This window comes from Coturnix japonica, chromosome 2, assembly GCF_054131305.1.
Source record: "Coturnix japonica strain WE chromosome 2, WE-NBRP24, whole genome shotgun sequence".
Lineage (NCBI taxonomy): Eukaryota > Metazoa > Chordata > Aves > Galliformes > Phasianidae > Coturnix > Coturnix japonica.
In genome coordinates, this window is record NC_140664.1 from 65,867,682 (window position 1) to 65,884,026 (window position 16,345).

The following is a 16,345-nucleotide window of genomic DNA, read 5'->3' on the forward strand; positions in this document are numbered from 1 at the left end:
TGTTTGCCTTAAATAAAACAAGTATGTGTGTGCGTGCTTAGATAAATATTTTTATAGCGTGAGAGTGCTTTCTGTGCAGGGCAATGTCATCTTACTAGACTTCAATTGAAAATACTGCAGTTATCAGGGTAGACCCTGTCAGTTTAAAATGGCGCAGCGCTGCTGTAGACAGTAGGAGCTTATTTATATCCCCAAGATCTGACCCATTGTTCAGTCCTAGCTAGACAGTTCCAAGATGAAATATGCTGTATTAAAATAATACTTAGAGCTACTGCTATTGCCTTTAGAAATGGTCTGAAGAGGTCCTCTGTATCTAAAGTACTAAAGACAACGTCTATAGCTAGTAATTGTTGTAACTCATGCTCATTCTTTGTTCTTACAGAATTATTCAGCTCTTTTCTGTAATATGTTAGTAGTGTTAGTAGCAAATAACATCAGTATGTAAAAGCTTGTACCTGACATATAAAAGAGCTTAAACATAGGGAGATTATTTATGTAAGCAGGTGTAGGACAGAAAACTTTAATCTTATGCCCACTGTTGAGACACTGAACTAGATTATAGTTTCATACTATTGTATTTATCAGTATCAACACTAAAGTTTCCAAATTGCAAATGAAACTTTTAGAGCTTTTGCAGAGGGAAAAAGTTCACCACACTGCATCAGTGCACCAGTTTGTAGGAAACAGTACAGCAGCAAATTCATTTCATGAAGCACTTTGGTTATCAGTGACTGCTTTGAAACAGTTCCTCTTTAATTGCCTTTAAACTTGCTGACATAATTTTTGCTTTGATGAAAACAAATAATTGTCCCTGCCTCCCTCACACCAAAGCAAGTTATGTCTGTTGACACTATTCCTTTTGCTCGTTTAGAAATCTGCTTTGATACACAAGGTGTTTTCTTATTGGAACACCATTGATATTGAGTCAGGATTTCCTTCCAAAGTATTTGGATATTCTGCATGTACATACTGCCTTGGACAATTTTGTGCGATACCCAGAAGTCTCTTTACCTTCTAGACCCTATTTATACCCTCATTTGACTTTCCCCTTTGTTTTTAATCTGTGAATTATAATGCCACATTAAGATAGCTGCTTCCAGATAATGCTTCCTTAGCTCCTGTCTGGGAACCTGAGCTTCTTTTTTTTTTTTCTAATTTCTTGTATTTGCTGTTTAGTAAAATGAGGAAAAAACTTTGTGCTTCAAATGAATGGTTTAATTCTTTGCATGGAAACACAGAGTTGCATAATTCTCATGTAGAACTGCTTTGATAAAGACCACTGTTCAGTCAACAGAAGATAGTGTAGAAGCTCTTATTCCCCTGCCATCAAACAGGACTAGATCTAAGGACAGCCACCCTCCTTATCTGCAGATTTTTCCCTTGGATTCGACTCCCAAAGCAGTACTTTGTATACTACTGGATATTGATAGGTGTGGGTACTGATAAGATAGCAGTACTAGCTGTATACTACTTTACTGCAGCTGGGGTATGTTCATGCAAATGCAGTTGCTCTTATCTTTTTCCAGGTCACATTGCAGCTTTATATGTATTGCAAGAACCACATAAACTTTCTAGCACTGTGTAATCCTGTGTTGATCTGATGGTCTATAAGCATTATCAAGCTCTTCCTACTATGGCAATGACTTATGCTGATGTTTTACTTTCTGTTGAAGAAGCTGTTGTTTCTTCTGATTTTTCCCTTCCTGTGCCTACTTCTCTATTTAAAAACAGAGACCTCAGTCCTGCAAGTGCTGAAGTAAGCATCCAGCAGTCCTGCCATGCAGCTTGTAAAACTGAATTTATGAACTTTGGGTATTTATCAGGGGTTAGTTGATGCCCAATGGGATATATTTACTACTCCATGCAGAAATACTTACCACTGTCAGAAACAATTGAGCTGGTGATCCTTTGCCTGTCAACTGGGCCATAATGGACAAACTGCCAGATAGTCTCTTAGCTGGCCTCAGTGGAAATGCATCTGTTTGATTTTAAGCTTAATGGAGAGTGCAGTAAGAATTAAGCTGATTAAGTCTCTTTAGCGACCTTTTGGATGATGGTAACTTCTTTCTCCACAGTCACCTGTAGTGTATAACTGGAGTCCATGTCTCTGATAAAAGCATTGCAGTTTACTAGGGTCAGAAAAGGGGTTCTTCAAAGGTCCTCATGGCCTGACTAAGGAAAACCGGCAGAATCATCTGTCTCTGAAGTAGGACTGAATGAGACATAACATCTCATATGTTAGGTCTGTTTCTGTTTTAGCAAAACTAAACAGTCAAAATAGGAATGGAAGGTAAAACTATAGTATGTTATCACATCTGAACAAGGTGCACTGCCAGACTTTGCTGATATGATGTTGTTTTTGGGAAAAAAAGGTGTCAGATAACCCTATGGGACTCCCCATCTCAATCACTGCTATCTGTTTAAAATAGAAACTGGGGATATCTCATGCTTGAGGTAGTAATTCTTTCCAGAAAAACAGATTTAGAGGTGGAAAGCCAGGAGAGGGATGTAAATGGGACACATGTGGCTGTGGCGGAAGGCAGAAAACCCTTGGAACTCTGTTTTGAAAAGTCTGAGGTGGTTTAACATCCACTGGTTAGCTCAGTACCACCACACTGCTCTGCCACTCCTTCTCAGGACATGCAAAGGAAAATAAGATGAAAAGAGTTTGTGGGTTGAGATCAGGACTGGGTGATCACTCACCAGTTACCATCACTCAGCTTGAGGGAGATGAATGTGGTATATTGCCTATTACTAATAGACTAAATCACTGAGAACTAAAAGCAAGCTAAAACCACCTTTGCCCTGTCTAAAGCTCTGTGGTAGCCTGCTTTTTCATTTCTGTCTGCTGCCCTGCCATACTCTGCTCTGGAATGATAATCGCCCTTCATTGAAAGATTTTCACAAAAGGTCAGTGAAGTCACTTGTCAGTGACCCTCTATAACAGTGAACTGCTGCTCCAACTCCATGGAGCTATGGTTTCTTTTCAGCCAGTGCTTGGAGTTTCTGGATGGTAGAAACTCCCAAGATCCAGTCCTGTTTCTGTCTCCTTGAAAAGAATCTTTCTGTGTATCTTTTGTCGAGACTCACTGATACTGGGTAGAAGGCTAAGCATTTTGATACACTGAGACAGCACAATCCATTAGATTGTCTTTCTGTTCCTGTAAGTCTGTCTCGAGAAGACTAGACTGAAAAGACTGAATCAGATCATTGTTCAGTGTTGGTCACTGTGATTATCTTGTTTGTTTAAAAAAAAAACAAAAACAAAATCAAAACATAAATCACTAAAGGAGAAACAATTGGCCCTTATTGTTTCACAAGCAAATGGAGCCAAGAGTTGTAAATCTTAATGTTTTTCCATTTGGAACTGTTCTGTGAGACATGCTGTAGCTGTAAGCTCTGTAAGCTAGTTCCAAGAAAGCATTTATCTGAAATGTATCCAGTAAAATAGATGCAGTGTGAAGGCAGATAAAGAAATCATACAAAGTGTATATCCTCTGCTATGGATAATAAAAAATACTAGAAGACAATATCTCTTGGTGAGGTAAAATTTTGTTGTGGGATGTTTTTATTCAATACTGTTCTATAGCTTTTTTCTTTCTGACATAATACAGTTCTTTATATCATTTTTGTAAGGGAAGCTTTTGACTTCTGAGGACAGTGTTTGTCTGTCCCAGAAACAAATCCTTGCTTTGTCCAAATTCTGCAGAGGTTAACGTGAGCTGCTAGACTTTTTGCCTGTATTAAATTAGCAAGGTGCTGTGATGGACAGATGAAGAAAGCTGTATAGAGCACTGGCTAACCCAGCGTCTGGCCACCTGCTGTAATGAGATTTTGGATTTAAACATACTGGGCAAGTGCTGTAAAAAAGGCACTGATATGTTTTTTGTGTTTTTGTTTGTTTGTTTGTTTAGGTGGATTTTTTTGAATAGTGAGTAGATAACAGCTCAAAGAATGAGCAAGAATTATGTGTGTTTCTGCTAGGGCACAAACTTTTTATATTAGTTTTATAATGGCTAATTTAGTTTCATTGAAAAGAGATGGTAGATGCAGTCAGCATCTGTTACAGCAATTTTGTTACTTATATACTTTGGAGAAGTTCAGGAAAGGAGGAAGAGAAAATAACTGGAAAATTACTTGTAAAAGGGCTAATAGGAAGGGAAATAGAGGAGGATACAAACAATGGCAGTGTAGGCTGTGCTTCCCCCTAGCTCTTGTTTTTCCTTATCAAAACTTGCATGGATCAAAATCAAATAGGAGTAGGAATAAGAGATGCCTTTATGAGAATTTTGAAGTAGATGCTGTACAATGCAGTGGTTACCGGGGTTGTTAAAGTGCTGCATCCCATCCAGAACTTTCACCAAGGAAGTTGCTGAGGAGAGGACCATTCTAGAGAGAGCCTTTGGAACTGTAGTCTCCAGATGCCCTATGGCATAGTGTCTACTCTTAAAATAGTAAATGCTTTATCCTTAAAGCAGTCAAAACAAATAAGCTGATGGAATGGCTGCACAAGGGTGCAGGTGTTTTTTCTAGGTGTTACCACATCAGAAACATAAACAAGCTTGGTTTCTCTTCAGTGCTCTCTGAATGAAGACAGAGGCCTTCCAGTGTGCAAGCAGACGATTTGAAAATCATTTTGTTCTTTCCCAGAAGCAAACAGCTTACCTTCTGTTCTTCACCCACTCTCCTATTCCAGGAACCTCTTCTCTCTACCGTTAGTCCCATGTTGTTTTCCTTTCCTATTCTATACTTCAATTTCTGCTGACTTTATGTGGATGCATTGTCTGAAGGTGACTATAAAGAGCTCAAGCACTGTGCTCATCTCTGTGCTTGCCTGCAGTGTTTTCTCAGAGATGTTCCCTCAAGATTTGCAGTAATGCACTGTGGGGCTCCAAAGACTGTTCTGTGAGGCTTGTGTACTCAACACGTGTAGGGATTTCAGGAAATGAACGAAGAGAAGATAGGTTTAACAAAACCCCAGGGGGCAGAATGGAACCATGCTTCCATTATGCTTCCAGCACTTAACAACAATATGAGTGACAGTAGCCACTTCCCTTAAGCATTGCCTAGATTGTAGTATGGTGTGAATTGCTAAAGCTCTTGCACATATTGCACGTGTCCCATCCTTCCTGCTTTCCTGTCCTTTTTCTTTTCCTTCTCTTAGCACCTAATTCCATCAGTTCAAGAAGCAAATTGAAAGGAAATTACTTCAAACAAAATGCATTCCTCTTTTACAAATAGTTCAAGGCTTCTTCACTGTGATGGGAATAAAACACTACTAGCATGTCTAATCAGCACTCTCTTCAGTTGATGCCTTTCTCTCTACCCTGAAAATTTGAAATACAAGAGAAAATGTTACATGTTTTATGAAAACATGGGATGAATGGTGGTAATGCTGTTTTCTGCTGGCAGGGAAGTTTAGTACGAGATATTTTGCATGAAGTCAAGCCTTTCCAAGTTACAAAGGGTCAGAGTAGGTTTGAGAGAGTGTTCTGGACAGGCTGGATCACTAGGCTGAAGCCAGTGGGATGAAGTTCAGCAAGATCAAGTACCAGGACTTGTACTTCAGTGTTAACAACGTCATGCACAGGCTTGGGGCAGAGTGGCTGGAAAACAGTGTAGAGGAAAAGGATGTGGGGGTTCTGGTTCATGTTCAGCTGAACGTGATCCAGCAGTGTGCCCAGGTGGCCAAGAGGGTCATAGGTATCCTGGTTTGTATCAGAAATGGTGTAGCCAGCAGGAGCAGGGAGGTAGTTGTCTTCCTGTACTCTGCTCTGGTAAATGCTATCCCTCAAATACTATGTTTGCTTTTGGGGCCTTCACTGCAAGAAGGACACTGAGGCCCTGTAGCGTGTCCAGAGAACAGCAGTGAAGATGCTGAGGGGTCTGGAGCACAAGTCTGCTGGGGAACTGGATTGTTATTCTGGAGAAGTGGAGGCTTAAGGGGGTGACCTTATTGTCCTCTACAACTGCCTGAAAGGAGGTTGTGGTGAAGTGGGGGGGTCAGCCTCTTCTCCCAGGTAATTAGTACTAAGATGAGAGGGAATGGCCTCCAGTTGCCCTGGAGGAGGTTCATGCTGGATGTTAGGAGAAACTTCACCAAAAAGAACGGTCGGGCACTGGAATGGGCTGCTATATGGTTAGTCTATATCCTTATGTGAAGGTGTGTGGGGGGGAAATGTGCTAAAAGAACCCTAATTTAAATGGAACTGAGAGTTTGATTGTTTCTTTGTTGCCTAGGGCAGGAGAAAAGGAAGATTTAAGAGTTTTACAATTTGAGCCTTGGTTTATACAGCTGTGCTGAAGCAATACTCTTATCCCATCTTTTTATTCCTCTTTAAATTGATTGTGTCCCAACATATTTAAAGTTACAAAAAGAAGGACTCTTAAGTGGTGTTACACACAGGCATCATTTCCCTATTTTGAGCACTGGCCCTGTGGGAGCAGCAGTGGAGTCCCATTGCACAGGCAGGCTGCAGTAACCAGGTGCTGGAATGGGAGGTGTGGGAGCACAGGCAGGCACTGCTAGCTGTACACAACTGCTAGAGATGAGCAACAGGATAGTGTCTGCAGCAGTGTTAGCTAGCAGTTAGCTATACTTGCAGCCCTGTTGATTAAAGTGCCTTGAGGAGAGGTAGAAGAGTGAAGGGGGAAAATGCTCAAGAAGAAATTAATGAGTGAGATCCTAAAGGATGGTATAATTTAGGTGTGCTCTACACCATTTCCTTCAAACTGACACTACTGTGAAGGCATTCTGTTTTGGCAGCAGATGGTGCTGTGGGCTGCACTGTGAGCAGCACAAAGTGTGATTTGTTTCCCAAGCCTCTGTTTTCACCTGAGGAAAGCAGTTCCCTCTTGTGACAATTCTTGAAATTTCCAAATCCATCAGTAGCAGAACCTAGAGCCTTTCAGATATGTGTTTGTGCTGGATGTAGGAGTAGACTTAAGCTTTGGAGTCTGGACTGTGTCCATTTATCCATATCTTATAAGGAAGGACATTCATTTGAACTGCAGTTCAAGTCTTTCCTTTGATCCACAGATGAGATTTAGCACCTGCTGCGTAGCCTTAGGGTGTTTAAGGCTGTTAAGAACTGCCTCTCGTCTTCATGCAGCACCATATGGCCTAACTTGCAGAGCTCTAGGAAATACTTAGTAGATGTCAAGGACTACCAGTCTGTGGACTCCTACAGACTAAATTTTTGGCGTAGCTGCTTGAAATAGCTAGAGCAGTGATTGAGTTGTCTACCAGCCCCATCACTATGTGTTGTAGTTTTTCCCTTAAGTCTCCTTTAGCAGATATATACTCACAAAAGCCAATGTTTGTTAGTATATACTGAGGAGTGTCAAAATGCCTGAAATGCTCCTGCTCTTGGGATTTTCAGAAACAGTTGTTTGTGAGGAAAAGTAATCAATAGTTATCGCTTCATCTTGTTTTTCCATAACGTTTCTTTCGTGTTTCTGCATGAAATGCAAATATTGAAGATGCTACCAAATCACTTAGACTATATCTTTTTGAGTGTGTCTTTTTGTGTTCCAGAACAAAATCATGCATTTTGTTTTTCCTCAGCGAAGCATACAGTACTTGCTAATTACAGGAACTTTCAGATTGCTCTTGTATGTAGCCCTGTGTGGTGTCCATTACATACGGATGTGACTGTAACCCAGCTCCAACAATCCAAAACAAATTCTGCTAGCAGTGGACAACTGACTCCTTCTGGAGATTGTTGGTGCTGTTTCAGCCTTGGGGGAATTGTTGGAAAGTGAGGTAAGGGGTTCTTTTTGAGAGAGAGCGTGTAGGATTGGGGGATAGTTTCATGCTTGAATTCCTAGCTGGCTGTGTAGTATTAAAAACAGGACCTATGCTTGGTCACGCAGAATGTCCTGTCTGGTTAGGTCTGTTTAGTTCCCAGATTTTCAAACTTTAGACACTGGCCTGGGTATCTGATTCTTCTCTCTTCCCTTCCTCTTTTAAAAATAGTTTCTGGTATGCCTAGCAATTTAGTTAACATTAGGAGAGCTCCTCTTATGTTAAGCCTAGTGGATTTTTGCTTGGAATAAATGCAGTATTTACTTTGTTGTTGTTCATTTGAATAGTGTTAAAAAATACCATGGCATCGGGGTTTTGTGTTTTCTGGACTGCACTGCACTGGTAAAGGCATGTCACCCTCTGATTGAAGTTTTAGGGATACTAGCTGCCTTCTGTAAGTAACTTGTTTTGGAGCATCAAATGGGAGCTGAAAGTTAGTTCTCGAGTCAAGATATTTAAACAAAATCTACTTTCTCTTCCATGCATTCCCATGCAATATGTTGGGAGAGGTCAGTTGGGTTTCAAGAGAGATGGGTTCTGTCCCTTCTTCCTCCCTTCCCAAAACCAAACACGGTGTTTGGAACATTCATTGAGAAGCTGTTTTGATGTGGACCCTTTTTCCAGAAGGGGATGCAACTCCTCAGATCTTAAATGATTGTTCTGCTTTTATATCCTAAGAACTGTTGCCTTTTTTTTTTTTTTAAACATTAACTTATATGGAAGCCATGTGCCAGTGTATGAATAATGCCTGAGACTGTCGGTCTAAAAAATCATGCTGTGAATCTATCTTGGCCTTTGTCTTGGCCCTGACTTATGGAAGCTGTGGTCACCTTTCACTGTACAAAAGGAATCCAAGCTAATTATTTATTTTTATTCCACTTGCCTAGGACAGAAGGAAATGAGTAAACAAGACACTTGAAGTAGATGATTAATACATCATATTCAATTTTCTGTTATTGAAAATGATTGTTCAGATCTGTGTTTATTGATTGAGCACTACAAGTACTAAGCTTGTAGATATAGCAGGATGTAATTACATGAGGGCAACTCCTGTTGCTATTTGTGCTGCTGATATGTCTGGTCAGACCACTACAGAATTTCTCTGTAGAAGTCACTGTCTAACATATGATTCTTTTTGTGTCTTCCAGCTTGCAGGGTATTTTTGGGTTTGTGCGTTAAGCTCCAAACATGCAGAGTCATAACATTCATGTGAGAATATCGACACAGCAAACAGGAAGCGAGTGCTGTCATCTCTCTTCTTGCATAGGCTAGTGCCAAGTATCAGCCCGTGGTCGGCAAACTGCTGTTCTCCAGCTCAGCTACGTGCTGCTGTTATTTTGATGGATGGCTGCAGCTAATCTTAAGACAGAGTGGTTTAGCAGGGAAGAGAGGACATTCTTTCAGTCCTTTTTTTTTTTTTTTTTTTTAATCAAGATCTTCTTAGCAGTTTTGCTCTTTCAGTTGAAGGCAGAAAAAGGATGTGTAGTAATCAAGAAATGACTAATGTAGAGCAGAGCATGCTCAGTAATGCTCCAGCAGAAAGTCAAAGATTTGTGATTGTGACAACCTTCTGCTTTTGAACAGAAGGAATGAAGATTCTGAAAAGCTTTGATTCCAGCAGAATTAGTCCTTGTATATTGTGTATTTTGAGCCTAAAATTTTTTCATTGTTCTGTAAGTTACGCAGCCTTTAGTACAGTTAGAGCAGAAATACTTTTTTCTCTTGTTAGTATACTTGACTATTTCTACACATGAAAAACTTGAGTATTCTTTAAAAATTGTGGTTCATTAACTGTAGATAGTGTGCTCTTAGAGATGTTTAATCTCTAATTGTTGTCTCTTCAGAACTGACGCACAAAATACAGAAAGCCTGATTTAGACAAGCAATTTGTTTCTTGAGACCAATGAATGCTGTTTTCCAGCTTGCAACTTATTTAGTAAATGATGATTGGTACAGAGTCTTCAGGATATGTGCTATCAGTGGCATAGAGCAGCAGCACTGCAGGACATTTTTATATTACTGTATTAAAAAATAGCATTTAACAACCCACAGCTAGTTAGTGTCTGATCAGCAATTATGATGTAACTTTGGGGTTTAATTCCAACAGCAGAATAAATAAGTGCTTTTTCAGATTTTAAAAGCAGATGAAGTACCAGCTTTTCCTCTTCGTGGTCAGTTGCAATTTACACAGACACTGACTGCTGCCACATTAGCAGCTCATTGTAATGAGATTAGTTGTGAGGAAAGTGCTTGATTTTAGGAGATTTGTTGTCATTGCATACTGCAGTCATGATTTACATTACTGGGATGTGTTATTTTTCCTTCAAGTCTGTTTCAGCCTCTATCAGTATCATCTATTTCTGCTCAGTTCCGGCCTCTTGCCTCTGCCGTTGGCATTGCTGTAATCACAAAACCAAAACCTGCTACATGTACTTTCTGACTCCCCAGCTTGCTCTGTGGCACCGCATACCCCACACCCACTCACTCCTTTCTGCTAATGGCTGTGTTCTTCATACCAAGAAGGCAAATCCTTCCTGCCAGTCACGGCTCTCCAGTGTGGCTTTGAGATATTACAAGAGAGATACCAGTTTATTTACTCTCAACTCCTGCTTTTTACTGTGTAGACTGTTGCACAGAGCACCTTCCTACTTCCCTCCAAGCAGCACAGTGGAATGGGGGCTGCTGTCAGCAGGCTGTCTGGTCTGGGATGTGCTCCTGCAAGGGCTCTCTGTGGGCTGCAGCTTTCTTCAGACCACCTGTGAAGACCATGGGCTGCAGGGGGACAGCCTACTCCACTGTGGGCCTCCCCATGGCTTGGAGCTGGCTGTGATCTGATACGGGGCAGCTTCTGGGCTCTGGTCACAGAGGCCACCTGTGCAGCCCCTGGTTACCCAAACCTTGCCTTGTAAACCTAAATCAAACTCAGCATAATGTGAGATACCTTGAGAGGTGTGTACCTAGGGCTTGGTGCCTAAGGTGCTGTTGAACTACAGGTATCCATAACGTTTCCCCCAGACATTATTCCCTATGTGGAATTTGAAACTGTTACGTACTATAAACAGTCAGACAGTCTATATTTTAACCGCAGCTTCAGTTCCCAATTGGGTCATTCTTAAGATCCCATTAGCTTTATATGCATATGGGATATGTAATGAACATCCTGTGGATGGTAAATTCTTATTCAGATCTTTTGTGGCATGCATCAGCTGCCTTTTTGTTGGCAACATTTAATTTTTCTGACCTGCCAAGGTTAGCATGTGCCGTTCTTTTAGTGCCAGTCTCCAACCATACCGGGGCAGGTTAACAATTACATTGTGATTAGTTGCCCAGAAGAATTGATAAGCAGAAAATCAGAGGAGGAAGAATTTTGGCTGCCTGCAAGCAAAGTGTCAGTTTTATTACACTTAGAATTATCGCCCTCCCTAATTAAAATCCCTTTACCCCCTACATGTGTGAACCTCCTGTAAGTGGGACATAATGTTCTCCACTGAGACTCAGAATGTGCGCAAGGCAGGTGGTGCAGGCTTGCACAGAGCAGCTGCTGTGGGTTTAGCAGTTGTTTTCCTTCTTTTCTGGTTATTTATTTGCATTTTTTTTAATAACTTTGGGTCAGGATTGGCTGCTCACTCAGCCCCATGCCCTTGATGACGCTTCCACATGTAGCCCCTCTCTTTGTTCGTAACATCATAGTCTTGTTTTATGTTGTCAGTGGTATGATGTGAGTTAAAAAGGCTTATGTTTCTGTAGAGCTTTGGGTCAGTATAAACTGATGCTCTTGCCCACCTTTTGGGGGGAGGAAAGAGTTGGCTGCAGCATTTGGCTTGCAACAGCACTGTATACTTGCGTCCAAAATACAAATGCTGCTAGCTCCCTGTCTGAACATTTAGGAAATTAAGTCCTGCCCTGCTGCATGTGCATGACTGCAGTTGATGAAGTCGGTGCTGGTAAAATGTAATTATTCATAATTACGGCAAATCATGCATTATGCTTATACTGTGAACTACAAAGTTTTTGTCCACTGCAACTTTATGTGACTGCTTAGAAAGCCCTTTGGTTAAAGGACACGAAGATCAGAAACAGCCTTCAGGAATTGGTTGGTTGTGTCTTGTTGGAATTGGTCTGTGTGAAATCTGAAGAACTTGCTTCTGTTCCCCAGAGTTTCTCACAATATAGAAAAGCAAGAGCTGGCTTGCAGGACAGGGGATGGCTTGGTGATACAGCAAAATAGAAGGAAGTCTGGGTGGGCACTGTTCTGTGTCCTTGAGGAAAATCCTTAGGGATACTCAGCCTTCTGGTAAACAGCTGCAGACATGTCATTTCCTTCCTTCTTTATTACTGGACAACCTGACTTTTTGGGTTTTAGGTCTTGTGTTTTCTACAGTAAGAAAATGCTTTTTTTTAACTATCAGAAGTGCATATTTTAGTAGATACTTAAACAGTGTGTATGTATGAGAGATCAAGCATATGTGTTACTTCACATCTTTTGAGTAGAAAATGACACGCACTGGAACAACTCTAGTCACATGATAAGCTTCTTTTCAATAAGTATTTGTCCCCTTCTGTTTTGTCTTTTAGTGTCAAGATGGTGCTGATGTGGACCAGTGGGGACACTTTCAAGACTGTTTACTTCATCTTGAATAAGGCCCCATTGCAGTTCTCCATTTGTGGACTCCTGCAGGTGTTTGTGGACATGGCTATCCTGCTGCAGGTTTACTTGTACAGCTCCTACCCTCAAAAGCCCGCATCCCACACCACACACCCTGCCAGCACCAAGGCTCTGTAAGATGTGCAACAGGGTGGGCTGCAGGCCCATGGAACATGAGAGTCTGCCATGCACCTCCTCTTCCACTTCTAAGTACTCCTGCATTGCTGAGTTGAAGCAGAAATGAGAAAAAGAATTGAAAATCTGGTTGCGCTTCCAGCTCTGGAGGTTTTATTTGAAATAACTTGTTCTCTCTGTTCTCAGACTTTGCTGTACAGAACTGTTTCCTGGTGGGAGGGGGGCACTTTATTTTTGCGTATGTACCTACGAGCCTTATCAGTTCACATATGTTTGTATATTAATCACAAGGGCTAGGCATTTTGTTTATAATGCTATTTAAAAAATGTTACAACACAGAAATTATAAGATATTTTGTCTGAAACCTTCACCTATTTATATTATATAAAGTCTGTATATTGGTAGGAAGGTTGTGGTATGTGTTAGCATTCAGTATCTCTGCGATGTAGGACAAAGTGTTGAAGAGCAAATGCAGGAGCTTTTTTTTTTTCAAGAAGAGTGTCTAGTAAGCAGAGAGGGGTAGAGGGAGAGAGGCCCTGTAAAGAGGTGAGCAACTGAAAACGAAGCTGTCACATACAGCATCAGCATGCAGAAGAGTGAGTGGTAGACGCTGGTACCTGCTCAGTGTGGCAGACAGATACATCAGGGTGAGGAATGGGGTCTGCATATGGGTGATGTTGCACCACGTGTAAAGCAGGCACAGATAGTAGAGTGGTCAGCCATCAGGAGATGTGAACAGGAGACTGCAGGGGAGGGGCTGTGGCTCAGTTTTGTGTTGATGCAGCAGACAGGCTATGCTATGCTCACAGTGCAGCGCTGCCACAAACCCAGAGGCCAGTAGATGTGCATTGCCAGTATTGCCAGGAGGTAGTTCTAGCTGGCAAATGTGAGCCACTGAGTGTCTCCTCTTTCATTGCCTCAGAGCAGGCAGTGAAGAATTCTGAAAGAGTCCTATTCTTATGGACTCCAGTGGAACAGTATCCCACCACTAGATTTGTGGAGGCTGAAATTCACATTTGTGTTGCTTAATGCCAAACAAGAACCAGTTGGTATGTTCGGGTGTTTCTGGCATTGGTCCATGTTTTCCTTTTTCTGTTTCTTACGATCTTTCAAGCTCTCAGGAGAATCAACAGTTAGAAAGAGGGACCGGGGCAGAGAGTTTATTTATAGATGTAGTTGTCTGTGCTGGCCGTTTTCCACCATAGGTCACCATGCCCTTTCTGAGCACTGCATGAGTCTGGAAGCTGTGGGTGCTGTGTGACCTGTAGGGAACTGTGTCCAAGCTCCTGCGCTTCTGCCCGTTGCTGTAGGGAAACTGCTGCTGTTGTTGTGAGGGCAGCTGCAGTGAGACCCCAGCCCAGCTGAGCTTTGCCTTCCTCAGCAAGACCCCCTCCCTGCTGCCAGTGAGCCCTGGTGTGGCAAGAGGGAGGGGCCGGATTCTTCAGAATAGTTTTGGTTTTTTTTCTTCCAAGATTAGCATAAGAGCTTATGTTTTCTTATCAGTGGCACCAAGTCTGAGATTTCATACCTTCAGTATATAAATCAGGTACTTTCCCTATGCTGTTCTATTTGAGACTCTCATGACCTGCGTCTGGACTGTCTCCAGGGGTGGCAAGCCATTCTCTGTGGGGCACCAGCACCAGGCTGCAGCAGTAGCTGTGTGACACTGGGTTGGAAATGCCCATTGCAAGGCAGGGAACAGTGAGTCAGCCCTGCAGGCTGTGCCACTTGGCGGACATGTGCCCATCTTACTCCCGGCAGCCCAGGCTGCTGTCAGGGCTCCTGATACATGTGCCATCTTGGCATGGGCACGCTGCTGGCAGAGAGCAGAGATCGTGCTTGGAGGCTGAGCCACCCTGCCTTCAGTGGGGAGGAAAGGGGCTCCCTCAGGAACCAGCTATCCAATAGATCTGGTTGGGCAGAGCTATTTTGAGGGCCAGGCCCAGCTGCTTTGCCTGGGTGCTGCCTCCACACTCCTCCTGTTTGACACCTTACTCTTTTAGGCCTGAAGTGACCTTACAATGACAACGTACCCTGGCATGGCAGACTATGAATGTTTTGTTCTTCCTTTTATTCCAATGTTCTGATTGCGTTTAAAGAACGGCTTGGCTTTTGTCTTTTTAAATCAAAAACATAATTATCGGCTGGCATCTCTGATATGCTGCTTTAATGAGGATTGTATTTCTACTGTATGCAAATGAACACTTTCTGTGTGTTTTAATGATCTGGGTTTTAGTTGTGGTGGTGTTTTTTTTAATAACTTGTAATGATACAGTTTTTTTGTATATGCTAGTCTTTTTCTAATCTATGAAACGGGGATATCGGGAATACATTGGTGTTAAGAAAAATGGTTCTGTATGTGAGAGCTTCACTTGGGAGCGCACGCTTTTGGCCACCTCTTTGAATCTGAACTATGGGTATTACTGATAAAATAACTTGTTATTTTCTAATGGGACTCCTCCCTGGGCAGATTCTTGAGTCTGTTGTCAGTACCCAGACCAGTCTCATTCACAGCAGAGCTGTAAATGCTGGCAGAGAAGCCAGTGAAAACACATCTATCTTCTGTATAATGGCATTGAATAAGGTAGGACTCTTGGCCAGGAACTCCTGAATATCACTTTGTAAGATACTTTACAGAGGAAATGTTACAGAACTTTATTCTTTACTTGCTGGGAAGTATCTGTATCAATGATCACCTCAGAGATTAAGAAATGAATTACTTTAAATACATCTCTTTGAATGTCACGGAGTTTGTTTTCTTGTCAGTTGCAATGTTTTTTAAAATAAAAGTTATCTATTACACGTAAATTGCAGCATCATTTTGTTTTGTTTAGACACAAAATATATGCCTCTTAACTGCTACTGTAATTTCTCTTGCATAAAGCATTTTTCATAGGAATAACTGGCATGCTCCATTTCCCCTGATGGGTGGGTGAGCACAAGGCATAATTTGCCCTAGGTCATGGTACAAGATAGGAATTCTGGAATCTGCCCCAAGTTCTTCATACATTTTGGAGTAAACTTAGCCTCGTGGTCTTTAAGTTATGCCTGTAAAAACAAATTGCTAAGATATAGTAATACTTTATGTAGCATAAAATGTACTGTGCAAACTGCACAAGCTGAGGGACATGATTTTTCAGCCCTCACAAGAGATGAGGAAAATGAATGTAATCTCCTGGCCAGCCACTATGTCCCTTGTGGCCATTGCATGGCTCCAGGCTCTGTGGGGCTGCCACTGGCTGTTCCAGAGTGGGGAGAGGGTTTGCTGCTACTACCTGTGGTGGCTAAAGAGGCTGTAAAACAGGAGTATGGCTGGGTACAAATGAAGAAAGGCTAGTGGAGGGGAGATGAGGGAGCTTGATTTTGTAAAAAAATAAAGGGCAGACTGGGGAGGGGAGAAGAGGGAGGTGGGAGAGTATGCAGAAGTAAGGGGCTGAAGGGAGAGTCCTGTAAGGGAGGGTAACGGTAGGCAAATCTGTGAAGTGCAAGGAAGGACAGAGGAAAATGAGTTGGGGAATTAAGAGTGAAAACTGCCTTTCTTACATTCTGTGTGTAATGGAGAGACTGGCCCAAGCCATTCTAGCAACAGCTGAGGCTGCATGCATTCATTTCTCAATGTCTGTTCTGTCCCAGGTGATGCTGCTGTTGCTTGCTGCCACTCTGGCCCTTGCTGAAGGAAACAAGTGGTGGGACTGGCCCTTAGTGGAACAGTAGGAAGCCCCTATGCTCACAGCTGCCTCTGGCAGAGCACTAAAGAT

At 42.1% G+C, this 16,345-nt stretch overlaps 1 protein-coding gene and 1 long non-coding RNA gene across 6 annotated transcripts in view; both read left to right on the forward strand.

The window, feature by feature from the left end:
* LOC146761870 (uncharacterized) lies at nucleotides 1-10,249 on the forward strand. Its single transcript, XR_014943523.1, has 2 exons — nucleotides 1-7,765; nucleotides 8,956-10,249. It is a non-coding gene; the product is annotated as an uncharacterized LOC146761870 (long non-coding RNA).
* SLC66A2 (solute carrier family 66 member 2) overlaps nucleotides 1-15,395 on the forward strand; it is a 43,890-nt gene extending 28,495 nt beyond the window's left edge. For all 5 annotated transcript variants that reach the window (XM_085540107.1, XM_085540109.1, XM_085540111.1 and 2 more), the window contains one exon: nucleotides 12,383-15,395. In XM_085540107.1, coding sequence (XP_085396233.1) covers nucleotides 12,383-12,590 — 208 coding nt within the window. In that variant the 3' untranslated portion in view covers nucleotides 12,591-15,395. The remainder of the gene's footprint in view (nucleotides 1-12,382) is intronic.
* The last annotated feature ends 950 nt before the right edge of the window (nucleotides 15,396-16,345 follow it).